This window comes from Sminthopsis crassicaudata, chromosome 4 (assembly GCF_048593235.1).
Source record: "Sminthopsis crassicaudata isolate SCR6 chromosome 4, ASM4859323v1, whole genome shotgun sequence".
NCBI lineage: Eukaryota > Metazoa > Chordata > Mammalia > Dasyuromorphia > Dasyuridae > Sminthopsis > Sminthopsis crassicaudata.
The window spans coordinates 458,010,688-458,037,378 of NC_133620.1; the positions used below are offsets into that span (position 1 = coordinate 458,010,688).

General features: G+C 39.7%; 1 protein-coding gene across 5 annotated transcripts in view; it reads right to left on the minus strand.

The window, feature by feature from the left end:
• Positions 1-26,691, minus strand: part of TPST1 (tyrosylprotein sulfotransferase 1) — a 114,208-nt gene that overhangs the window by 48,680 nt on the left and 38,837 nt on the right. For all 5 annotated transcript variants that reach the window (XM_074263964.1, XM_074263963.1, XM_074263966.1 and 2 more), the window contains one exon: positions 13,054-13,993. In XM_074263964.1, coding sequence (XP_074120065.1) covers positions 13,054-13,892 — 839 coding nt within the window. In that variant the 5' untranslated portion in view covers positions 13,893-13,993. The remainder of the gene's footprint in view (positions 1-13,053; positions 13,994-26,691) is intronic.

A 26,691-nucleotide genomic window follows, 5' to 3' on the forward strand; every position in this document is an offset into this window, starting at 1 on the left:
CTAACTGTATTTAGATAATTGATTTAAATACTTAAAATGAGGGGTAGCTAGGTGGCCCAGTGGATAGAGCACCAGCCCTGAAGTCAGGAGGACCCGAGTTCAAATGTGATCTCAGACACTTAACACTTCCTAGCTGTGTGACCCTGGGCAAGTCACTTATCCCCAGCCTCAGGAGGGAAAAAAAAAAAAAAATATATATATATATATATATATATATATATATATATATATGTATACATATATACATATATATATATATAATTTTAAAAATAAAAAATAACTACTTAAAATGAAAAAAAATATGAAACTAGAAGAAAAGGCAGAGGCATTTTTCTCAACTGTGGAGAGGAAAAAAATGTTAAAAAATAAAAAAGTATTGGACACTAAAAGCAATAGATTTTATTCAACAAAGATAGATCTGGCATGATAAAAGTACTATCTCTAAAAGAAAAGACATGTCACAAGTATATCAGATAAAATGCTGACATTGAGAATTTATAAGAAATTATTATTGCTAAGAGGATCTACTCCATGAGAAAAGGACAGACACAGAGCACTATATATACACATACATATGTGTGTGTATGACAAATGTAGAAAATGTAGGAAAATAGGAAATGACTTATTTATAAAGTGATACAAAAAAGTAAACGAAACCTAATAACATATACATTGGCTGTAACATACTAAACTAAACAAAAAGCCCAGAAGGCTCCAGAGCTCACACACAAAGAGCTTCAGACGGAGACAAAGAGTATGTTGTTATGAATTTTTAAATTCAGAATTAAAATGTTAAATGTTAAAATATATGTGACATTTGATCTATATGATTAGGAGATAGATTGTTGGTATTGGTTATAAATGCAATTTGTAGTAAAAAGCAATCAGTTTCTAACACATGTCAAGTCTGTCTCCAAAACACCAGCCACCTCGGTCTCCTTTTTCTTTTGCGGCCCCTTCCCATCTATCACCCGAACCAGCCACCTCTGGGCTCTTTTCTCCTGAATCCACCCTGCATGCTAACTGCCAAAATACTCATGCTGCGACACAAATTGGCACATGTCACTCCCCTTCCACTCTCTCTCACTGGCTGGTCCCCTCAGATCCTCTACATCTTCACTCCTTTTGGGGCTTTCTCTTGCCTTCTTGTGCCATCTGTCCCCATTAGAATGGAAGCTCCAGGCTCTCTCTGTTGGCTCATGTTTGCATTTCCATTGCTCTGTACAGTTCTTGTCACATCGTAAGGACTTAATAAATGCCAGATTTTGTGAAAACCTTCAGGAGATTGGGGGGCAGTCAGGGATGGAAACATGGGACCATAGAACTAGTGGGGGAGGGTTTTAGAAGTCATATAGTCCATCCTCCTCATTTTATTGAATAGGATACTGAGATACAGTGAAATCAAATGATAGACCCAAGGTAACATAAATATAAATAAAGAAGGCAGGCTTGAACCCAGGTTCGCTTTCTCCAGAATCTGTAGTTTCTTTTCCAGTGTCCCACGCTTAGGCTTAATGACGTGGCTCCACTCTGTTTTTAGCCTTCTCTTATATCGCTCCTTCTCTCCCCAGGATATGGCTGCACATGCAGCTACACTCCAAATTGGAATACAATGGGTTGCTTTGTCATGGCCTTGGTATTATCAGCCCTAGCACATTACCCTTCACACATTATACAATTAATAAATTTTTGACTGACATCACAGAGAAAGACAGAAATAAAGAGAGGACAGAGAGAGAAAAGAGGAGGGAGAGGAAAGAGAGAGAAAGGTGTAAAATACAGAGAGAAAGACAGAAAGAACTTTGTTCCCGAGTTAGTTACAGGTCAGTTGCTTCAGAGCCAAGGGTACCTCACTGGATGGACAGCGGTTTCCAATGCTTTGTGATGCAGGGTTACCCAGTTATTTGTGCTTCTCCATAGCTGACAGTATCTGACATCACCCATGAGGAGCCTCTATTCTCTTTTCCCTAACTCTGCTACTATAGAAATAGAAAGTCATTTTTTTTTGTTTCATGGTCAGAGGTCAAAGAATCCATCATCAAGTGACCAAACTGCTGTGGAACAGGGATCTCCATATCTACCCAAGCTGCAGGCCCATACTGCCATCTTCCCGTTATTGTACAGTCTATCTTTGCCTGTACCTCAATGAAACACTGTTGTTCAATCATTTTTCAGTCATGTCTAACTTTTCATGGCTCCATTTAGGGTTTTCTTGGTAAAGATACTAGAGTAGTTTGATATTTCCTTTTCAGCTCACTTTACAAATGAGGAAACTGGGTTAAGGGATTCACCTACAGTCACACAGCTAGTATCTGAGGCTTCAGGTCTTCCTGACTTCAGAGATAGTGCTCTCCACAGTTCCACCTAACTGCCCTCAAATAAAACATGAAAACTTCCAAATTATATACATATATATATAATTATATATACATATATAACATAGAAATACATTGCAGTTTATAAAGCACATTTTTCACAACAACCCAGAGGTAGATAGGAATATTATTATCCCCAAAGAAGCAGGCTCAACAAGTCAAATGGCTTGTATACATCATATAAACTTCTTTAACTTTAAATGATCATTTTTAGCTATTAAGTGGTAGAACACTGGTCTTCTATCTCCACTTGCAGTTCTCTTTTTACTCATCATGCTGATACTTACAGACTTTCAATTGCTCTATTAATCTGAGGAAGAGTGAAGCATTATTTGATCTCTTCACCCCCAAATCCTGTCCATACTCCTCTAATCCCAATACTGAGGCAGACTCTAGCATGCACAGAACATTGGATCAGAGAAGGAACTCAATGATTACCCAGGTCATTTCCCTTATTTTAGGGAGAAGGAAACATATTTCATAAATACTGTGTACTTAATAACTATATATATACTTATAATAAATAGTTATAAGATAGTGTAACAATATTTCCAAGAAAACTGAAGAAAGACAGAGAGACAGAGACAGTGAGAAAAAGAGGCAGAGAAAAAATGAGTCAGAGAGACAATGAAAGAGAAAAAAAGACACAGAGAGACATAAAGAGACAAAGAAAGACACACACACATACACACACACACACACACACACACACACTTACATACACTGAAGGGACTGGCTAGGGTAAGAGAAGCTGCAGGAGCCAGGAGCAGCACTTGAGCTTCTTTGCTCCCAGTCCAGTCCTCTTCTGTCACAGCTCCTGTGAAGTGATCTTTTCCTATTGGCTCAACTACATTTTTCTTTTTCTCAGCCAGTAAGCTCTTGTTAAGCCTTTCCCGCAGACCCCATGCTAAGTACAGGGGAGATAAGGAAAGGCAAACCAAACCCAAAACTAAACCAGTCCCTGGCCTCAAGGAGCCTGTACTCTGATTAAGGATGCTCAAACTGTGTACCTCAAAGAAGGAGAGGAGATGGAGGGGAATCTTAAGTGGATGGTCCAAGGTCTGGGTTCTCTTTTCTCTCAGCTCCTGTGACCAGTTAAGAAACAAGACTCTTCAGTAATGAACTGAACCAGCTACCCCCCAGGCAAAAGAACTCTAGGAGATGATTATGAACCACTACATAGAATTCCCAATCCCTCTAATTTTGTCCACCTGCATTTTGGATTCCCTTCACAGGCTAATTGTACACTATTTCAAAGTCTGATTTTTTTTCATATAGCAAAACAACTGTTGGACATGTATACATATATTGTATTTAATTTATACTCTAGCATATTTGACATGTATTGGTCGACCTGCCATCTGGGGGGGAGGGGAAAAATTGGAACAAGGGGTTTGGCAATTGTCAATGTTGTAAAATTTATCCATGCACATATCTGGTAAATAAAAATTATTAAAAAGAAAAGAAAAGAAAGAAAGAAAGAAAGAAAGAAAGAAAGAAAGAAAGAAAGAAGGAAGGAAGGAAGGAAGGAAGGAAGGAAGGAAGGAAGGAAGGAAGGAAGGAAGGAAGGAAGGAAGGAAGGAAGGAAGGAAGGAAGGAAGGAAGGAAGGAAGGAAGGAAGGAAGGAAGGAAGGAAGGAAGGAAGGAAGGAAGGAAGGAAGGAAGGAAGGAAGGAAGGAAGGAAGGAAGGAAGGAAGGAAGGAAGGAAGGAAGGAAGGAAGGAAGGAAGGAAAGAAAGAAAGAAAGAAAGAAAGAAAGAAAGAAAGAAAGAAAGAAAGAAAGAAAGAAAGAAAGAAAGAAAGAAAGAAAGAAAGTGATAGAAAGGAACAAGACTCTTTTCTGACCAGTCTCCAAGTTTATAATTTGGACTGGGTCCTAATTCAAAAATGCTTTCCCTAAAGACCCCCAGATTCCTGCTCTGAACTCTAGTCCCAGAAATTCCTTAGATTTGCTTCTGGGCTGGGCACCCGGCATTCTGCTCAGCCACCACCTCTTATCAACTTCCTCTTTTCCTTTTTTCACCTCTTATCAACTTTCTCTTTTCCTTGACTGGCCACCCAGAAAGCTGATAGTAAGCAGTCTCTGTTCTCCCACTTTCTAAACCCAAGAGTGCCACTTCCCTCATAGCTCTTCTGGTCTCCCTCAACCCAGCCCTACCCTAGGCATCTACTTCTCCCTCTACCAATCAGGAATCCTCAGGTGTCATACATATCCCTCAATGAATCTAGGTTGCTCCTGGATATCTCCATACCATTTCCTTCTTTATAATATTAACATTTTAAACCCACACAAGTACTATATATCACTTTGGTGGCAGCCAGACAGGATTCCACAATCTACATGTTTGGGGGAGACAATATTTTTGTAATAAATAGTTATGATTTTTCTCCACAGTAGATGAAGAAAGCATCAAAATCTACAGTGTTTAGAATCGGAGGATGGATAGTGCCAGATATAAAATCTGACTATAAACGAGGAGATAGTAATGAATGAAATACTAGCAGAGGAAAGGACTAATGAGCGATTAAGTTGGGCTATGAAAAGCTTCCCACAAAAGGTAGACATTGGATAGTCTATTTCTAGGTATACAGACTGAAGTACCCAAATAGTGGGTACAAAAGATTCAAGTACAGAATTAAAATGGAAATTGATTACCTAAAATAGTCAATCTGGAACACCAGCAGAGGAAAATCTAAGTGTAGCCCCTGAAGGAATGCAATAGGGAAGTTTATAGAAGCACAGGCACAAGCTCACTCAAACAGATCTCAATTCAATGGGGAATGCTCACTCAATCTGCCCCACTAGGGCCCTCAGGATCAGGTCATTACAATCTTTTGCCCAGTGCCCACCTACAAATCCAGACTAAGAAATGGGGACATTTTGGATGAGTCATTTAACCTCTCTGGGTCTCAGCTTCCTGATCTTAAAAATGAGAGGACTGAATTAGAGGAATCCTAAGCCCTTGTATCAGACCTCTAAATCTATGAACTGCTCTTTATTTTTGTTTATTGGATTTGGGAGGGGGGTTCCATCCTGCTTATTTACTATGTGGTGCTCTGAATCTACTTCAATTATTTGGAGGGCTGAAGGGACTGGGAACTTTAATTTTTTTTTTTAAATTTAAAATCCAGACTTGTAATCATTTACCAGTATGGAAACTCCCAGAAGGGAAACTCTGCACCAATGCAGCCATTCAACTCTTCTCTAACTTAGAGGTTGGAGGGCTGCCTGAAAGCCCTAAAAATGAAGTGATTTGTCCACATTGGTATAACAAGGATGTGTCAGGGGCAGGATTTGAATTCAGGCTCTCCAGACTCCCAAGCCCACTCTCTTATCGAATGAGGTGATATATGTAAAGTGCTTTCAAAGCCAGAAAGTGTTATGTAAATGTCAGCTATCGTTATTGCTGTTGTATCCTCCAAACTAGGCTTTGTTGTTCAATTGTTCCATCATGTCCGACCCTATGGACCACAATATCCATGGGGTTTTCTTGGCAAAGATAATGGAATGGTTTGCTATTTTCTTCTCTAGGGGATTAAGGCAAACTGGGTAAAGTGACTTGTCTAAGACCACATAGCTAATGTCTGAGGCTATATTTGAACTCAGGTCTTCCAGACTGCAGGCCTGGTGCTCTGTGAACTACGGGTCACTTAGATGCCCGAATCAAACCATACTGCCTTCACTTTAACTCCATGCACTAGTATGTACATGTAGCTGATATTCTATATGAACAAGAGCATCACTGCCAAACTTGTAAAACTGACTTCTTTAGTACCATTAGATGACCCCAGATTAGAGCACTGTTTGGCTCCTGGCGTATGGTGCCTTTTAGGGAAATTTTCATGACAACTCCTGTCATAAGAAGAAATTCTAGCTGGGACGCAGAAGTGAGGGAAAAAGAGAATTGAAACTAAGCACTTTGCTGGATTGGCACGTTCCCCTGGCTTTTTATTCTTCATCAAAAGATCATTAGGATTAATAGTCCAATAGAGATAACATCTTTTATAAAAGGCTAGCCACACTTGACAAATGCCAGGTCAATTTTATTTTCTAAGTCCTGACCATGAAACTCCCTGGAATAGTAATGAATTGTACCTCTTAGAAACTCCTCTTTCTAAAACAGTATCATTTTACAACCTTTCTAGTTGATATTATATTTTCAGGTCAATCTGACATGTCAGACATGAAATAAGATTTATAACAAGGAAAATTCATATAAAAATCATAAGTACTAGACAGAAATTTGACTATGTTTTTAAAAGGAATATTCAGTCATGGCAAATGATAGACCCCACGAGGGCAACATTTCGCTCACAGCAGATGTACTTGTTGAATCAATGAATAAGCAGATATTAGCAAATCTGCACACTAAGTTTAATCAGTCAATTCTCCAACCTGTATTCTCTCTGCAGAATCTCAGTAAGGGTGATATTTTGCAGTCACCCAGGCTGCCCTCTTTCCAGTGCAATAATATCCTATTCTAGACACTGGTTCTAATTCTGCCCTCCAGAACAAGGAAGGGAAGTCTAACATCCTGCCTTGTAAAAGTCCTTCAAGCATCAGGCCCATTCTAGTTCAGAGATCAGTTTTATATAGTATCTAATCTGCATCCAAACCAGCCTCGGAGATTTACTAGCCTTATAAGCTTGCACAACTCGCTTAACTTTCATTTCATCTCAGTTTCCTCTGCTGTAAAGTGGAGATGATAAGAATAGCACCGACCTCTCTGGATTGTTGTGAGGACCAAATGAGATAATATTTGTAAAGTACTTAGCACACAGCTCCTGACACCTAGCAGGTGCCACATAAATGAGATTATTATTCTTGTGCTTATTATCAGACATCCAAGACTTTCCTCAATCTGTGGATAAACTACTCCCATACATTTACTGGCTGAAATTCAAGGCATTATCTTCAGATTTAGAGAACAAAACCAAATGGGGGAACACTTTGGAGCAAGCCTCCAAAAACTTCCATTTCATCTACAAGGTTCTGGAGTGGCAGAGGCCTTTAGCAATGATCTAGTCACAGATTTAGAGCCAAAGAATCTTCAGATATCACACACACTAGAGGTTTTTACACATTCTGTGTCCTAGATTTCCTAAGCAGACTGGAGAAGCCTCTAGATCCCTGCTAAAGGCATGGTTTTAAATAATTGAAGGAATCGTGGAACTTCAGTTGGAGGCTGGTTAAAATAGAGGCCTTTTTTTTTTCTCCATCCAAATTCATGGACTCCCTGAAATCTGTCCATCGATCTCCAAGTTAAGAACCCTTCATCTGGTACAATTCTTTCACTTTACAGGAGAAAGAAGTAAGGTCAACTTTATGTCGCAAAGTCAAACAAACAAATTAAAAATAAAAGCCCCAAGAACAAGGCCTAAGGGCTAAGGGCTCAAGGCCTCCTCCACAGTCTCATGTTTTTGGCCCTGGCCATGTTTCACTTCTAAATGAACTGAAACATAAGATGCTGGAATCATCTTAAAATGCTATTCCAAACATCTGGGCATCATGACAATCAGAAATGCTTCATTGGAAAAGTGACTGATATGAAGCATCAGGAACAAAAATCAATAGAAATTTCATGCAGACTTCAAAACCTGCCCCGATTTGCTGAAATGGGAGGATTTTAGCATTGTGATGCAGACTGAAATAACATGTAGAAAGCATGAGAATGAGCTTATCTGGTAACCAGTAACTCAAAGAAGCTACATCATCCTAATTTGCTGATTTTTATGCCCCTTAATAACTAATTGTGGATTGGGAGAACATCATCTACTGCCAATAGCCACTGTATTGTTGTGCAGTCATTTCAGACTGGCCTGACCCTTCGTGATCCCATTTGGGGTTATCTTGGCAAAAATACTGGAGTGGTCGGTCATTTCTATCTCTAGATCATGGATGAGGAAACTGAGGCAAACAGAGAGAAGTGACATGTCCACAGTCACACAGTTAAATGTTGGAGGCTGAATTCGAAATCAGGTCCTCCTTCCTCCAGGGCCAGGGTTCTACCCACTATACCACCAGGCTGCCCTGCTGGGCACTGCAGCAAAGTTCAAATTAAAAGGTTGGTGGTAAGGAGACAGAGCAAGGGATGCATTCTCTGACCCATAAGATTTAGTTCCATCTTCATTCTTGGCAATATTGATTTGAGAAGTCCCTGGGAAATCTGAGTGGTTTCAAGGTCATCTCAGAAGTTCAGATCCCTTTCAGCATAAACTGGGAGTTTGTGACTCAGCTGGATCCCACCTTTCCCCAGTGCTAGTGAGTTGCCTCAGAATATGCCCTCTGACTTAGAGACGACCTCAACCTAGGAGGTATTGGGTCTTTGGGGGCAAATTAAATAAGAGTCTGATTGTCAGTGATTTAGACCCAAATCTCCAGGGCTAGGCTGACAGGATTAAGGGCTGAGATGCTATTCACTGCAGCACTAGCCTCCCTACATTCATTACAAAGTCAGCTCAGGAGGAAAAATCAATTCTTGGAGCACAAATTCAGCCTTGGTGCAAAGGGACACTCTGAAAACCAATTACCCAGATAAGAAAGGAAGTGCCTGCATGTGCTTGACTCATTTCTTATCAAGTCATGGAGATACTGGTTATGATTCATGATGGCTTCAGTTGCTAAAATGGAAACAGTTTAGGAAAGGCTCAAAAATGATAACAGGATTAAAAAAAAAAAAAAAAAAAAAAAGCTCCAATATAACAATCAAAATAGGATCTGCATAGCTCTTCAGAGGCCTGGGCTCCTAAAAACCATCAAATCACCTAGGTCTGCTGAATCATCTGAGGCCAGAGAGTCACGGGAATACTTCCAAAGCCAAGACTGATGGTTTTTTCATGAGGTATGACTGTTTACTTTAACAAACAGAAAGGCGGGCTGGAGTGGTCAGCCCCGGAAACGTTGGCTCTGGGGTAGGGAGACACTGATCACAGGATGAAACGAGAAGGGAGCTCAATTAATCTGCGCGACAGAAGATATACGTTAACAGCAAGCATCAGCTGAACATGCATGTGATGATACCGTTGGTACATAGAGATAATAGGGAAAAGAGGGACAGGCCGAGGGAATATGGCAGAGGGACAAAGAGATAAAGGGATGGATTCAGCAAAGGAGAAATCTCCCTGCTGCCCTACAAAAAGACCATACATTAAGCTTTCAAAGAAGAGGGATCAAAAGCTTTCGTCATCAGCACTCACTGTGTGTGGTCTTGTGAAAGCTTTGACCTGATCTAGCAAAGAGGGGGGTTAGCCCAGATGATCTCAATTCACCTTCCCACCATAAATCTTAGGATGCTGCTGCACCAATGAAAGCCCTAAGTCTTCAAAACCACTTCTCCCTCTTTTCAATGTAATAGAAACAGTTATGACATTCCCCCCCCCATCCATACTTTTTGCTGATTTCTCCAGCTGTGTATCCAGACAGGCTTTTGGACAGTGTGGATTTGGCGCCAGATGACCTGGATTCCAAACCTGCCTCTATTACTTCCTCCCTGTGAGATGCTGGGCAAGTCCCGGTACCTCTGGGGAAAGTTCTTACCTCTGTGAGTTAAGGAGATTGCATGAGCTTATTTCCTTAACCTCTAAATTATCCTATCCTGTGATCTATCAAATGAGCAAGCTGAATTCAACGAAAGCTCCAGTTCCTTCCTGTTCTATGACTCTGCTCTACTTTCTCTATTCATATCACAGCTGGGGGACCATTTATGGATAAAAAAAAGTTCATAGATACACATTCCATACTGTACATAACTCAGCTTTGACAATTTTCGAACATGGACTTTGAGGGATTCGGGGTGCTTCTGATTATTTCATGGATGTTGAAATTTTTTTAATTCTCAAAGTAAACCATTTTTAAAGTATTGAAAATAGAATATAGTATCTTGGTGAGAGTGGAGTGGTAAAGGAAAACAGAATCAAACAATGAATCCAGTAAACAGTCAGAATTACTGCTCTAGGCCAGCAAGCCTTAAATCAACTTTATTACCTTCCTCTGGAAACCTTCCAGATAATAATAGATATGTACTCGCTAAGCAATGCTCTTGGGTTGGGTTAGTGCTCTGTAAACTCCATATTCTTGGTGACTCACTAGCCTTTTCAATAACCTTTACATCCCTTCAATATTTTAATCAATTGAGTGTTGGCTGATCAAGCTCACGTCTAGGCCAAGAACAAATGGCTAGAAAATATGCTCTCCCTAATGGAATCAGAGGCAGAACCCTTTGGAGAAGAAAGGGAAAAGATGAGGTCAGGAGAAAAGAAGAATCGGAAAGCTGATAGCTTTTATTTCCACCAATCCTTGGAATTTAATATCATACCATTCAAAAAGTCAAATGATGGAATACTGTGATTTTCAAGGAATCAAAACTGAGAGTCAGCCAAAGGACAAGGGAGACGTGTGGTGGACTTACCAATGATGGCAAGTTATATTCAGAAAAAAAGTAACAGCATCGAGCTATGGATGATTGGTCATGGAACAAGAGCAAGAAATACAGATGAGTAGCCCACTTGTGACACTGGTATCCAAGGGAGGCCCCCAGAAGGTGAGGGTCCCCATATAGAGAACTATGGGAGGACAAGGACACAAGTCACACATACAGAATGAAAAAGTATGGATAGACTGCAACCTGTGCTCCTGGAGAGAAAGCCCCCATCAAGGAGAACCTAGATGCACTGACATCTTGGATTCATATATTATATTAGCCCTATCCAACTATCCTTAGATGAATAGTTGATATTTTCTTTTCTATCTGGTGGCGGGTGGTATAACAGGGAACCCAAAGTCACAGAAAATCTAATCATTATTGGCTGAAAGTAGAATGTGGTATGGTCTTTAAGAGGAAGCTAAGTGGGCACTTATTCACTGATGTAAAGGGGACTCTCTGTTCAGGTTCAAAAAAAAATAAAAAACCTCCATCTTTCCTAACTGAGATTCTGCGATGCTGTCTTTCCTTAGTAGAGTTCCTCTTCTCCCCAGCTCACAAAGGAGCATTGTAGATGCTCACTGAATAAAATGACTCAAACTGAAGGCCAAGGCATTTTCCTTCTGCTTTCTGAATTTCAACTGGAGCATGTTTCTTACTTCTGCAGTAGAAGCACAGATTCTACATCTAGATTTTACATAAAGATGATTTTACATCTCCTCCATGGAGAAAACTTGAGCTGGGTACCCTGGGCTGAAAACCAGACAGCAAATCAAACTTCTACTTTGCTAGAAAAATACCAAATGCTTGGATTTGCCCTAAAGGTAGGGACTCCAGAGAGGGAAATCTCCTTGGCCTGACAATTAAGACCTATATATCCACTCAACTGATAATTTCTAGTCATAATCAGTAACTCAAAACTAGTAGTAAGCAGTCTTTGAAATGTTCCTTTGAGATGATCAACCTTAGAAATGTTTTCCAGACATTTAAAAACTGAAATTTAGCAACTGCCAACCATTTCCCCAAAAGACACTGAAAATGGTTAGAGACACAATTTCCATTTTTAAAATTGCTTCTATTCTTGTGGACTTGACCTAGGGAAGCTTAAGTCATTATAAATGATTATGTGAGGCAGCCAAGAACCCTTTGATGGTGACCACTTCATTGAGAAAAGAAGCAAAATGTCAACGATTCTAAGAGGATTTAAAGTCTAAGCAGCTTTTTCCAGTAGAGAAAAGACTTCTGAAATCTGGGCTGTCTTCTTTAAAAAGGAATCTCGAGCTTTTCAAAAAATCAGCACCAGAGGATACTAGATCTTTGCAGCGATCCTTCCAAAGACACTTCATGGTATGGGTATGGAGGAAAGAACAGGACTGGAAGACAAGATACCAGGATTCTAGGGATTACTTGGCCAAAATGTGTGACTGGACTTCTTTCTCCCCAGGAAGAGAAATGACTGCTAATAACCAATGATTTAGGGAGATTCAGAGTTGCCCCCTTTTTCTAAAGTCCTGTAAATTATAAGGTCATAGGCCAAGACTGTCTTTAATCTAAGAGAGATGGCTAAATGACCATTCTTTATTAATAAGTGCTGGTGTCATTAATAAAATAATTAAATTACCCTACAACTTCACTCTGCTATCATGAGGACCAAATAAAAAAATGTACTTAAAGCATTTGGTGAACCTGTCTTTGATCGAAGAAAGATGGCTAAATGACCATCTTTTATTAATAAACATGCTGGTCTCATTAATAAAATAATTAAATTACCCTACCTTTCTCACTCTGCTATAATGAGGACCAAAGAAGATTATGTATGTAAGGCAAAGGTGCTGAATAAATGTCAGTTTAAATTATTATTGCTGTTGTTACTATTATTAGGAAAATGACAGCTGGGCCTTTTAACAATAGTCCCTGCCATAAACATAAGGGAATAATTAACAGTGTCCACCATGAGCAGTGAGAATAACAATAAGCAGCCCCAGAACTGTGCTATCATTTCACACAAAGTTCTTTACCTACATAATCTCACTGGATCCTCACCCCAACTGGGTGAAGGGGATGTGCCCTATAGATATTATTTGCCTAACTACTAGAGATGAGGTAATTGAGGTCCAAAGAGACTGGCTGGAGAGAGCAGAGCTGTGAAGTGTGTTTGGGCTGGGGGAGGAAGGTTCATAATCTGGTTCCCTTTGTTTTCTGGTGGGGGGTTATCAGATTCCCTCCCACCCCTGGGGCCCAGCACTGCATCCCACTCACTTAGACAGGGACACGCCCCCTGCCTTCCCGATCATCTCTTCATGGTGCAGGACTGAGTAGTTCCACGGGATGTGGAGGAACTTTAAGAGCGTTCTCATCCAGCGCTCCGGATGCAGGACCAGCTGTTCATAGTGGACTAACATGCATCGTTTGTAGCCGACTTCCATACACTGGTTATACATGGTCTCTATGGCCCGGTTCCACTTGGTTAAACAGTCCCGGTAGCTGTTAAGGTCAAAGCCGGCGATGGTGACTTTTCGGGAAATCATGGAATGCACTGATGCACGCCCATCTCGAACCATGAGAAGAAATTTGGCGTTGGGGAACAGCCTGGCCAGGTAAGTTAATGATTTGAGGGCAAAAGGGTCTTTGTTGCACAGATAAGGGGCTGGCTCCCCGTGCTTCACAATGATCTCCAGTAAGAAGGCCTGCATGGCCGAGTCCAACACCTCGTCTGTGACACCAGCCTCGTCCAGCCGGATCTTCTCTTTGCTGGACCGGGACCACATCTGCTTGAGGGCCAGGATTCGGGGGATGACCCTGGTCTCCTCTCCACAGCGGATGTCAGGGTGGGCGTCCAGCATGGCCCGCATGAGGGTGGTTCCGCTCCGAGGGACACCCCCGATAAAGATTAAGGGCATGTCCTTGTGGTAGGTGACGGTCTTGTTGGCCTGAAGGCCACTTCTGGAGGTAGCCCTGACGCTCTCCACTCTGACGGGCTGGCTGCGTTCCTCTATTCGGTGATGGCACTCCATGGCGTGCTGCCCCAGGTAAAACACAGTCACCGAGCTGATCACCAGACACGCCAATAACAAATTCTGCTTTAGTTTTCCCACCATCTTGATGCTATGATCGTGTTACTCGATGGATCTTTCACTCAAAATGATTTTTAGATAACGTCCGGGCCATGGAGACTCTAATTTGTGAAGATGATTAACATCTGTTAGGAAAGAAACAGAGAAAAAAAAATCAGTTTTACCCACCCAGTTAAGAATGAGCATGCATCAAAGAATCATAATTAAGCACTTATTAAGCACCAACAGTGTGCCAAATACTAAGCCAATTACTGGTACATTTATCCCAAGTGGGACTTCAGGTAGAGAAGGACTGAGACAGTGGTGAATGTTGTGATATTCTTGCTCTGCATACAAGTGCACCAAGACAAACGTTTGTAAAAATGGAGTGACTTGCCATAATCAGAAGCTGTTTTAGTATGACAGATTAGATACACACAGACATATACGTGTATGTATGTTGTGTATCTGTGTATACATAACACGGAACCATAACATGCATGTAAATATACACATAGAGATGCACAGACATATCAATGGCCTTGTAAAAGCTCAGCTAATCACCTAAAGTGCACAACAAGATGAATTAAATACAAATGAGGAAACACAGATTCTTCACCAAACGCTGTGGACATTATGACATAAGTAGCTATCTAATGTCCTGAGGAAACAGAACTGAGTATTCAAGTTGGAAAGGCCTTGAAGGGCTATCAAGTCTGGTATCATTATTTCAGAGATGAGAAAACTGAGGTTCAGAGGTAGATTTGATTTGCCCAGGGTCATATAGCACTATATAACACATCTGCTGACTCCTAATTTGTCTTTTTTTTCCAATTATACCAAGGAAAAATCACTTTTATTACTTTTGAAAAATACAAAGAAAAATATCTAAGCTTCTATATCTCTAAACTAGGGGCGGGAGAAAATATTTTCTATCTAGTTACTGGCCCTTGTGGTTTACAACACAAAGAGGAACAATAACTAATGTTTAAAAAGCTCCCACTATGTTTCTGGTCTATGTTAAGCACTTTATAAATATTATCTCATCTGATCTTCACAACAACTCTGAGAAGGAGGGGCTGTCGTTAGCCCCATTTTACAGATATGGCAACTGAGGCAAAAAGAGACTTGTCCGGGTGACATAGCTAGTAAGTGTCCAAAGCTGGATTTGAACTTAATTTTTCCTGATTTCAGATTCTTGCAGAAGTGAGATTTTAGCTGGGACTTAAGGGAAACAAAGAAGAAGAGATGGCGAGCTTTTCACCAGATGTCCAGTAAAAATGCCTAGAATCAGGACGTGAAGATTCTTTTTTCTTTTGAAAAGAACAGCGACCAGGGTCACAGGGCCATATGGCAAGGGGAAGGAAATGATTCTAAGAAGGTAGAAAGGGCCCTCTGTGGGAAAGGCTTTCTAAGCCTAAACAAGGATTTTCTATTGATCCTGCAGGTAATGGAAGAACAAAGAAGTTAAGATTTCCTGCACAGAATATAATCTAAAAATATCACTTTAAACAGTATCTATCTGACAATTCTCCATAACTTGAAAAAAATCATCCTGAAAATGTACAACAGAGAATAATACCTCTTAGGCCTCCAGGGGATCTTAGAAATCTTCTCATTCCACCAATTCCTTTTACAGCCAAGAAACCGATAGCTGGCAATGTTGGGAGATTTGCTCAAAAGCAACATAGAACCTTTACTCAATTGTCAACCAGAATTTGGGAGAACTTATTAGTGCCAGGAACTAATCTAAGCATACTAGGACAGAGAACCAATTCTCCACTTAGCAAAGGTGGGGGAGAAGGATGGAGGCTCAAGAAGTTTAGAAGTAAAAAAATATAGTTATGTATAAAGAGGACACATTAACAACTTGGGGGATCAGGGCTGGTCTGTTGGAGGAAGTGGCACTTGAACTGAGCCTTGAAAGGATCTCCGAGTTCCAAGAGGAAAAGGGGACCAAGGAGATACGGCAGGACCATCTCTACAAAGACATGGCTGGAAAGATGTGGAAAAGTGTGTAGAGGTAATGGAGAGAGCAATCTGGCTGTAATATCAAGTGTTTATGAAGGGGAATAACATGGAAGCAGCCTAGAAACATGGCCTGGAACCAGGGTGGGAAAGGATTTAAATGTCAAACAAAGAAATTTGTAATTTATCCTACAGGCAGTCCCACAAGGACATAAGAACCATCTTGAGCAGAAGAGTTATATAGTTAGACCCAAATTCTGAGAATATTGATTTGCTGACTCTGTGGAAGATGGGAAAGAGAAAAAGACTGCCTTCTGGGAAACCAATGATGAGGCATAATGAAAGAGACACATAATGAAGGCCTGGTCTTCTTGGGAGACGTGAATCATGAGTAAAAATCAGGGAAAGGATTTCAGACATAGGCAAAAATAGGATCTATAAGACTTGACAGGTGAATAAAGATAGGAAGTGAAACCTAGTAGACTAAAAGAAGGGTGATACTCCTAAAGAAATAGGTAAATTAAGAAGGGACAAAAATTAATGAGTTTTGTTTCAGATAGATTGCATTTGACATTCCTATAGGAGATCCAGGTAGAAATGCCCAACAAATAGCTGGAGATACATATTGGGAGTTTAGGAGAGAGCTCATGTGAGGTCTGGATGAGGACATCTGGAAGTCATCCACATAGATATTACAGTTAAATCCTTAAGAGCTGATGAGATCACTGAGAGAGTACAGAGAAAGAGAAAGAGCACAAATGATGAACCATCAAGAAGGATCAGTCTGACAAGTGGGAAATCAAATAGGATAGAACAGAAAGGAGAGAGTATCCAGGAGAAGGAGCTCTGAATTGTGGCAAAAGCTATGTTTGGTCAAAAAGGATGAGGACTAAGGGGAGACCATTGGATGTAGCCACAAAAAGATCACTGAAGCTCTTGGAGAGAGAGCACTTTCAGACGAGCAGAAAGAATGGACACCAGACTGAAATAGGTTGAAAAATCAGTAGAAGGTGAAAAAGTGAAGGTGACAAGTAGAGGAGCTGTATTGTTAGGATAACAATTTCAGGAGATCAACAGCTAACTCCCAGCTCTCTCTCACTCTCTCTCTCTCTCTGAGATCCATAAGGTACTTTAAAATTTTCAAAACATGCATTTTTTTTAATAGATGAGGAAACTGAGGCTGAGAAATGTCCAGTGATTTGATCGGGATCACATAGGTAGTCTGGGGCTGGATTCAAATTCAAGTCTTCCTGAATTTCAAATTCCTGAAAAGTGAAGAACTTTTAAGGATGAAAAAGATCAGGGCATGTTTGAAAGCAATAGGGAAAAGAAACAGTTAAAAAACAGAGGAGGAGAGGGGATAGTAGAAGGAGCAAGCTCCTAGAGGAGAATAGCCAGGAGGGGCTGGGGCCACGGGCACAAGGAGAAGGGGTAACTTGTCCAAGACAGGAGACAAAAGATACGGAAGCTGGAATAATTCCAAATGTGGAAACAGAAGAGAGGGAGCTGCCCTGGGCGGCCTATTTGTTTTCAGGGAAGTATGAGTCTAAGCCCTTTGCTGAAAGGAAGGGGAAGAGGGTGGGTATGTATGGCATGAAGGGGAAAGAAGGTTTGGAACAGAATCTATGGGAACATGATTGAGAGGCAACCAGTGCAGAGTAATAGAATTGGCTCGAAGTAGGAAGGGCCAGCTGAGATTAAGGAACAAAGTTTCTGTAAGCCCAGTAGGAATGACTGCAGTACTTGATCTATTAGTGTTCCGCAGTTCTAGAGCGAAAGCAGTGAGACCAGATGGGGGAATAACCAAGGAGTGGGGTTGTCTGACTACTGACAATGACCCATGCAGATATATTGTGCACCATCTTGATTAGGGGGAGGGCAGTGTCCAACTGAACTGATAAACTAAAAGGTCAAAATTCTGAAAGTAAGGGAGGCCACAGCAGGGTTGATGGCCTGGGGAGGTGTGAGAACAGGTTAAGGAGGGATAAACCCTGGGGAGGGGAAGACCAGGAGATGAAAGTTAGATGAAGAAATGTCAGAATTACATTCTGATGGTAGAGAGGAAATGAGATAAAAGAGATGAACATCCCTGTGTGTGACTGAGAAACTTGCTAAACTGAGAAGCAAGAGAGGTCAAGGACACGGTTCTTAACACACAGTAAGTGCTTAATAAATGCTTGCTGACCAACTGACATCCACAGATTTAAATCTACTCTTGTGGACAATGAGGTGACACTACTGTGTTAAAAACAGTTCTCTTCATCTCAACAAACCTAGTCTGCCATTACTTGAAGTAATCAATGTAACAATAAACGTCGTGTCACTTTATCATTTTCAGACTATATCTTAACCTGAAAGGGTCACTTTTACATTCCATTCAGAACACCTAAGGGAAAATGGCTGGGCACCATTCACACTCCTTCCACAATAAATTTAGACAAGGAAGCTTTTGAGTAACAAGACATCAGTTTTAGCTCTATCACTAATCTCCACTGGACATACATGACAGGAAGACATGTCTGTGGCAGTGCACTCCATTACGGTTCAGTCTATTTGTGCACTGAGGTAAAGGGCATTCAGAAGCAGGGCTTTCCATTCACAGATTGCAGGCCATTTCCTTCTCTTTTTAAAATGCTTTATTGATTTTTTTTTTATATTGCTGTCACTTACCAATTAACTTCCCCTTTTACTGCCTTCCCCATAGATCCTCCCTTGTGGCCAAGTAAACAGAAGCTCATTGCTCATCTAACCACCCTTTCTTTAAGAAGGAGCATAAGGAATAGTATAAAGTAAAAGTGAGTCCCATGTGCATACTGCATTAAGTAGAAGAAGCTTAAGAGCTGGTCTGGATTTATTTTTCTGCCCCTGGGTGTTAGGATGGAGAAAGAGAATTGCTGTTGTCCATTGTTCTGAAAAAGTGGGTGATCTCACATATTTTGCATGTGACAAAGATCATCACCAGGCTGGCAACAGAAAACCTGGCTTTACTCTGTGTACAAGAGAGGGGATCACTTTCCCTTTGATTCCTACAGCTTACAGACCTTGTAACTGAGCACTATGTGACGCATTATGCTTGCACTGTGCAATCTTGGGTTAGATGCAGCTCTTGTGTTTCTCTACCTGGATGCTAAGTCTTTTGGGCAAATGATCCTGTCTCATTCTCCTATTCTGAAGTGGAAAGAGCCCTGAAATTGTAAAGAGAAGGTCAGATTTTGAGTCTGAGCTTTGTAAGTCACTGTCACTTTGGAAAGCAAGTCTGACAGAACTTAAATATTTATAGACTGATTTCATAAAACTCTATTCTAAGATAATAATTGCCCTTCAACTTTCAAGGGCCTGTGAATTTATCTGTGGGGGTACAACCTTGCCAAGGTACACTGTGTGTAAGTGCAATGGCCTCGGGAGTGGAGTCCTTGACTCCCTGGAGAGCCAAGGCATGATCCCAATGGGTACATGACCAATCAGAGGACAGGGGAGATGAGTCACTATACTCAATCATCTGGGCTTCTCTCCAATACACTCACACTTTGACCATTCAAATCAATATTCTCTGACCCAGCAGCATGAAAGTTCCTTCTTCTGACTTAAGGCACTGATTTGTCAAGGCAGTTGCAAAATAACTTTTGTTGCATCAATTGCACACATGCCATTAGGGAAAAAACTCACTTTTCCTAACTCACACACACACACACACACACACACACACACACACACGCACACGCATACATCAGCTTACCCACAAAGAAAAAACTGTAGTTAGGAATGCCTGATTAAGAATGTTTGAAGACCACTGACTTAGTAGACTTTCCTCAAGAGTTACTATAACTGAAAAATTTACCAGCCAGTGGACAACCTGATGATATGCCTCTATAAAACTTACCTGTACTGGCAGATTGGTGGCAGACATACAGGCAATGGCTGTATCCAAACCTAAGCTTTTCCTATACAGCAGGACCTTGCCAGCATACATATTCTGCTATCACACCCTGGAGAAGCAAAGCTCACTTCCATGAGGCATCATAACAGGACTGAGTGGAGGATGAGGGTCTTTATGCTTTTAAAATGAGTTAAACAGATGTGTTCCTCCTAAAGATAATCTTAAATATCTTAAAAGCTTCAACTATACCTGATAATTAGTGAGTAATTATTACAGAAGGATCCTGGATTTAAAATAGGATTCATCTTTGGGACCTTTAAATGGGATCTCTTTTAGAAGTTTTATAGATTGTGAATTCTTTGACTGGACATCTTGTAATCAAAGAACCAAAAATAAACTGCTATAAAATATGATGTGGGATCAATGCTTTCTGAAGACTGACCAGCTCTCAAACAGTCTTCATCTGGTACCCAGAGAAGTGCCAGGTCTGTATCTCAAAAGTGGCCGTCTCCCTCAGGTATGGGTGATCTCAGAAGGTAACTGACTTCCTTTCCACACCTGCTCTCACCCCTCGGGAGTCAAGAGGAGTCTGGACAAACATAGAAATGCTACAGAGGGCATTCTCAGACCACCACAGGTTGGACTCCCCAACCACTGAAATCTCTTCTGATCTTGGGATTCTGAGACTCCATAGAAAATAACCAGAATTATTTCTGAAAAATAAATCCTGAAAATTAGCTCTATTTTTCTTCTTTGGTAAAGGTATACGCTTTTCACATGAATCTTATTCTTCTCACAATTGAAGGGACTTAGAGACTTTGACCAGTAAAGACAGTCAGATTCTCTTGCAACTACAGATCATAAACATGGAGCTGATAACTTCAAGAAAAAATATAAGACCTATCGAGGTCTCACATGCTATGCATCTGTGGACTAGAAGAAAAGTAAGTGACTCAAGAAAAATCAGAGGAGACTTGAACCCCCCCTTGCAGGATGAGGGACTGAAGCTAGGGTACATTTACATCACTGAATAGGCAAACACCAGATGCAGAAATGGAATCAAATTGTTAGTGAAGCCAGAGTAAATCAATATCCACAAAGGTGTTTGATAAGAAGACACAATCTCCCCAAACAAGTCCTGGTTACCTTGGAGGCACCTTCTGCCCCTATTCAGGAAAAACTGAGTGACAATGGCTGGCAAGCAACTAACTCATTTGACCTTCAGACTTTTTTTGATTTTGCCTCTATCGCTAAAAATAAAATTGGGTAAGCACTTCCAATATGTGCATAATTATGAATTTATAAGTTACATATACATATACTACTATATGAACAATGATAGCCATTATAAAACATAAAAGTAGACATTTTTAAAGGATGAGATAAACATGAAATAATGTTAGGATCAATAAGAAGTCACTGGGAAGAGGAGGGAAATGTCTAAACCTATGTTTTAGGAAAGGAAAAATCATTTTGGCCGTTGTATGGAGGGTATAGTGGAGAAAGCAAAGGCACAAATTAGAGAGACCAACTGGATGTTTATTACGATGGTCCAGGGAAAAGGATTGATGAAGAACTGAAGTAGGGTAGGGACTGGATGAGTAGAGAGAAGAGACTAGATGTGGAAGGGGCAAAATGGACCAAGTTTGGTAAGTGATTGGATGTGGGGTGCAAGGCACAATAAGAAGAAATGGCCCAAGAGGTTAGGAAAATCTGGGCAGCTGGAGGAGTGGTGGTACCCTAGACAATAACAAGGAGGGAGCATTAGAAAATGGGATTGAGAGAAAGAGTTGGAAAAAAAGATGATCAAAGACATAAAGAGTGATATTATAAGCAAATTAGAAGAATGTAGGATAGTTTACCTCTCAGATCTGTGGAGGAGGAAGATATTGTGGCCAAAGAAGAGCTGGAGCTCATCACTGAACACAAAATAGATAATTTTGATTATATTAAGTTAATATGTTTTTGTACAAACAAAACTACTGCAGACAAGTTAGAAGAGAAGCAATAAACTGGGAAAACATTTTTTACGTTCAAAGGTCCTGATAAAGACCTCATTTCTAAAATATATAGAGAATTGACTCAAATTTATAAGAATTCAAGCCATTCTCCAATTGACAAATGATCAGACAATTTTCAGATGAAGAGAATAAAATCATTTCTAGTCATATGAAAGGGTGCTCTAAATTACTATTGATCAGAGAAATACAAAGTAAGACAACTCTGAGTTATCACTACACACCTCTCAGATTGGCTAAGATGACAGGAAAAGATAATGACGAATACATTATTGGTGTATACCAATACATTGTTGGTGGAATTGTGGACAGATCCAACCATTCTGGAGAGCAATTTGGAATTATGCCCAAAGGACTATCAAAATGTACATACTCTTTGATCCAGTAGTGCTTCTACTGGGCTTATATCCCAAAGAGATCTTAAAGGAGGGAAAAGGACCCACATTTGCAGAAATGTTTCTGGCAGCCCTTTCTGTGGTAGCAAGAAACTGGAAACTGAGTGGATGCCCATCAATTGGAGAATGGCTGGATAAGTTATGGGATATGAATGTTATGAAATATTATTATTCTGTAAGAAATGACCAGCAGGAATATTTCAGAGAGAACTGAACTGATGCTGAGTGAAATGAGCAGAACCAGGAGATCATTATGCATGGCAAACAAGATTACAACAAGAAGCCACTGATGGATGTGCTCTTTTCAACAATGAGAAGATTCAGGCCATTTCCAATGCTCTTTGAATGGAGAGAGCCATCTACACCCAGAGAGAAGACTGTGGGAACTGAGTATGGATCACAACATAGCATTTTCACTCTTTTTGTTGTTGTTCGATTGCATTTTATTTTCTCTTTTTTTCTGGTTTGATTTGATTTTTCTTGTGCAGCAAGATAATTGTATAAACATGTATGCATATATTGGATTTAACATATTTTTTTACCATGTTTTACCATAGAGTGGATTACTTGCTATCTAGGGAAGGGATGGGGAAAAGGGAGAAAAATTGGAACACAAGGTTTTGCAAAGGTTAATGTTGAAAAATTATCCATGCATATGTTTTGAAAATTCAAAAAACTTTAATTAAAAAAGAAAAATATGATCTAAGGATATCTGAGATCCACATCACAATCCAGTCATACTAGTCATCCTTTGTGATTTACTCTGTTCTACCTCCCTCCCAAAAGGAGAGAAAGGGAGACAGGCAGGACTCTTAACTCTTTGTTAACATCTCAAAGCAAAGCGGGTACTCCTCCAGGGGATGCTATAAGATGATGTGGAGTTGGGATGACATTTTCCCAGTGGTTAGTTTAAGTAGTAATTTGAACTTAAAGAATGAAGGCTAGCTCAAATTGGGAGGGGGTTGGAAGATTACACATCAGAGGGAGGGAGTGGAATAGTATAGTAGTGGAGGATAAGGGTAGGTATAGTTACAACTGGATATCTCTACATGGGGGGAATGTGCTCTATCTTCCCATCCTCCAAAAAGAGTGACCACATAACTTCCTGGAGTAAAAATCTTATCCACCACCGCCAATGACTTCACTATTCTACTTTGGAGATTACTGACCTAAGTGGCTTAGAGATGAACCTCAACTAAAGCGTACATAAAACGAATACCACATGTGATACACACAGTACACTCACATGGCATTACAAGTTGGGGATGACCACTAAGCCAATTCATGTAGCAAGATGACTGAGAGGTGATCAAGAATGACCATCCAATTAATAAATTGGATCTCATGGGGCACTCAGTGCTGAAATGAGAGAACATAGTGGGATGAGGCAGTGGTTCAGCTCAATGGATAACGACAAATACAGCAATATGATGATTTTACTGTTCAGTGGAATTCTTCACTCATGTGATGACAAGCAATGACAGATTTGAAAGTCACAAGAAATATGATTTCATTTATGAAATTGCTTGAAGTGATGTATTGACCAAGATGAGTTGCCATGTCTAAGAAACCATCTTCCCATCCCATGTTAAATAGGTGGATACAATTACAAACACTTTAAATAGAGAACATAACATTTATACCTTTGTGTTAGCTTACTATTATGAAGCAGCTATTCATAAAATCTCATTCTGAAAACTTGGAATAATAATGTCAACTCGATTTTCTTAAACTCTGGATCACCTAGTTCTATAAACCAATTCTGAAATAACCAGAGTATATCCACTTAAACTGAATCCATATGTGGATATGTCTCTTGTTTTTAAAACATATGTGGCTTGTATTGTATCTAGGTTATATTGTAACACAAGTAAAATGTATGGGATTGCCTTCATCGGGGGGAGGGAGTAGAGGGAGGGGGGGGATAATTTGGAAAAATGAATACAAGGGATAATATTATAAAAATATATATAATAATAAAAAATTATTAAAATAAAAAAATAAGCAAGAAAAAAAAATAAATAAAACATATGTGGCTGCTGCCATCATCATCATCATCATCATCATCATCATCATGGTGTTGTTTGTTATGAGAAAAAAACATTTTATAAGGCATAAAGCACTATACATATACATGAGATCAATTTAATGAAAAATAGGAAAACTGTGATATTAATGAATTAGGGCAACATCCAATCAAATTCACAAATACTGAGGGTCTACGTGGCTCAGCAGATAAGAGCTCCAGATCTAGAATAAGGAAGACCCAAATCTAGCCTCAGACATTTACTAGTTATGTGACTTTAGGCAAGTCATTTCACTCTGTTTGCCTTGGGTTCCTCACCTGTAAAATGAGCTGGAGAAGGAAATAGCCAACCACTCTAGTATCTCTGCCAAGAAAACACTCAGTGAGGTCACCAAGATTTGGACATGACTGAAACGACAATAAATGTGATGTACAAAGCATTGGGCTACAATCACTATACCCCCCACAAACTCCTAATAAATATACCTTAAGAACTCTGTGCATTTGGCTCTTAGTAACTAGGTTTCTCTTTTGGTATTTTTCACTTGTGAATCTCAAAGAAGTGACTCACATAATATCCTATGAAAAGAACTTCTGGAGGTTGTGTATATGTGTATATACAATATATATGAAAAATATATATATATATATATATCTCCTGTTAATCCTGGATGCTGATGATGTGGGTACCAGCTCTGTACACATAGACTCTTTGTTATAAGCACAGAATAAAGAAGAAGAGCCTTCTAAATTTGTTTCTTGATATTTTTCATGGCATTTGTTAACAATGTAGCATTCTTTTCTTTTTTTAAAAATTTATGAGAAAATGAAAACCACTGATATGGGAAGCTGCTATTTCTATCAAAATTATAACAGCCCACTTCTGACATTTGGAGAAGATAATCTTGTTTCTCTTTGTACTCCTGCTGTGAAAGAGATGTCTTATTAAATATACAAATGACTGACTCAAACCAAAAACTCAATATTGAATACATGCAGAGTGTAATTCAAAAAAGCAAAAGATGATGTTGAGGTAAACTCACAGAATCACAGAATCTCAGAGCTAGGAAGGGGTTAGTCAAACCTAAATACAAACAGGAATCCCCTTGACTGCCCAGCACATAGTCACTGAACCTTTATTTAAAGGGTTCCAGAGTGAAAGCCTTGACCTGCCAAGTTATCTTGTTCCACTTTGGAATTCTTATAGGTAGCAATTTTTCCTTTATGTCAAATTTGCTTTTTCACAACTTCCATCCGTTGATTCTATTTCTGTTATGTGGGGCCAAACCAAACAAGTTTAATTCCTTTTCCATGAGACAACATGACACTCTAAATGTGGTCTAACAAGGGAACTATCACAAGAACAGAATGTTAACCCTCTCAATCACCATCCAGGAGCTTAACAACACAATTTCATGTCAGCTGGGGAGTGGGAGGGGAAAAAATGCTTGATAATTGGAAAAATGAAATTTAATTAAGAAAGAAAGACAAAGTTGGTGGGAAGAGGCCCCTGGGCAGAGCCTATCTTTGCTTTCATATAGGACAATTTTTTCAGTGTTTTTTCAGTGGAAATGAAAACTGAGATATCACTTAGTGTGAAGAAATGCTCTCTTACAGAGGCAAAGGGAGAACTATTGATCACAGATAACTGTTGAGCCATTTAAAAGCCTTTACAAAATGGAAAGCTGGTGAGGATGGACTTCTTTCTTAGGAGAACTATCGTAAATGTCACTTTTTGAGGAACTCAGTAGTACAGAATATTTGGGGAAAGATTGTTTTTTGTGTTTATTGAAGAAAAGACTAAAAGAAAGGGCTAATATTATAGACAAATAGAGACTTTAAGAGAATCTAACCATTATCTATAGCAAGTCAATCATCTACTGACATTTTGAGGATGTGAGGTAGCTGGCAGTGACATTGGTCCTAGCCAAAACACTATAAATATCTTTATGTTGATTATCAATTATGTTTTATTATATATCCAAAAATTTTAATATTTAATTAAAGAGAAGAATAATCACCAATGCGAAAAGAGAATTTCTCTAGTTCATTAATTAATATTTAATGAATTGGAGTGTGGTACAGCCTCAAGTTAATTAACTTTGCATATGCTGACCTGCCTGGTTCTAATTCCACGGAATAAGATGATGTCCCTTCCCAGACAGGACAATCATCATTTAGAAAGCTAATAACAAGATGCTAACTCAAGCCTTGATTGATTCCCGCCTCCTACCTACCTCAGAGCTCTGCCTTCTCATTAGAGATCTGGAGGGTGGAATACCAAACTTCTCTCATAGCCTTCCTAGACTCAGCTTACTCTTCTTTGCATTTGCAGCTCAGTCTGGTTTTAACTCCACAGCACAAGATGCCCATGCTCTGGGAACATCCTTGTATCATCTCCCCCTGCCTTCCTGTGCATTATTTCCTCTTTAGATTATAAATTCCTTGAGGAAAAAAATTATATATATATATATATATATGTATATATATACATATATGTGTATATATACATATATATATATATATATACATAGAAAGAAAGAAAGAGAGGGGAGGGAGG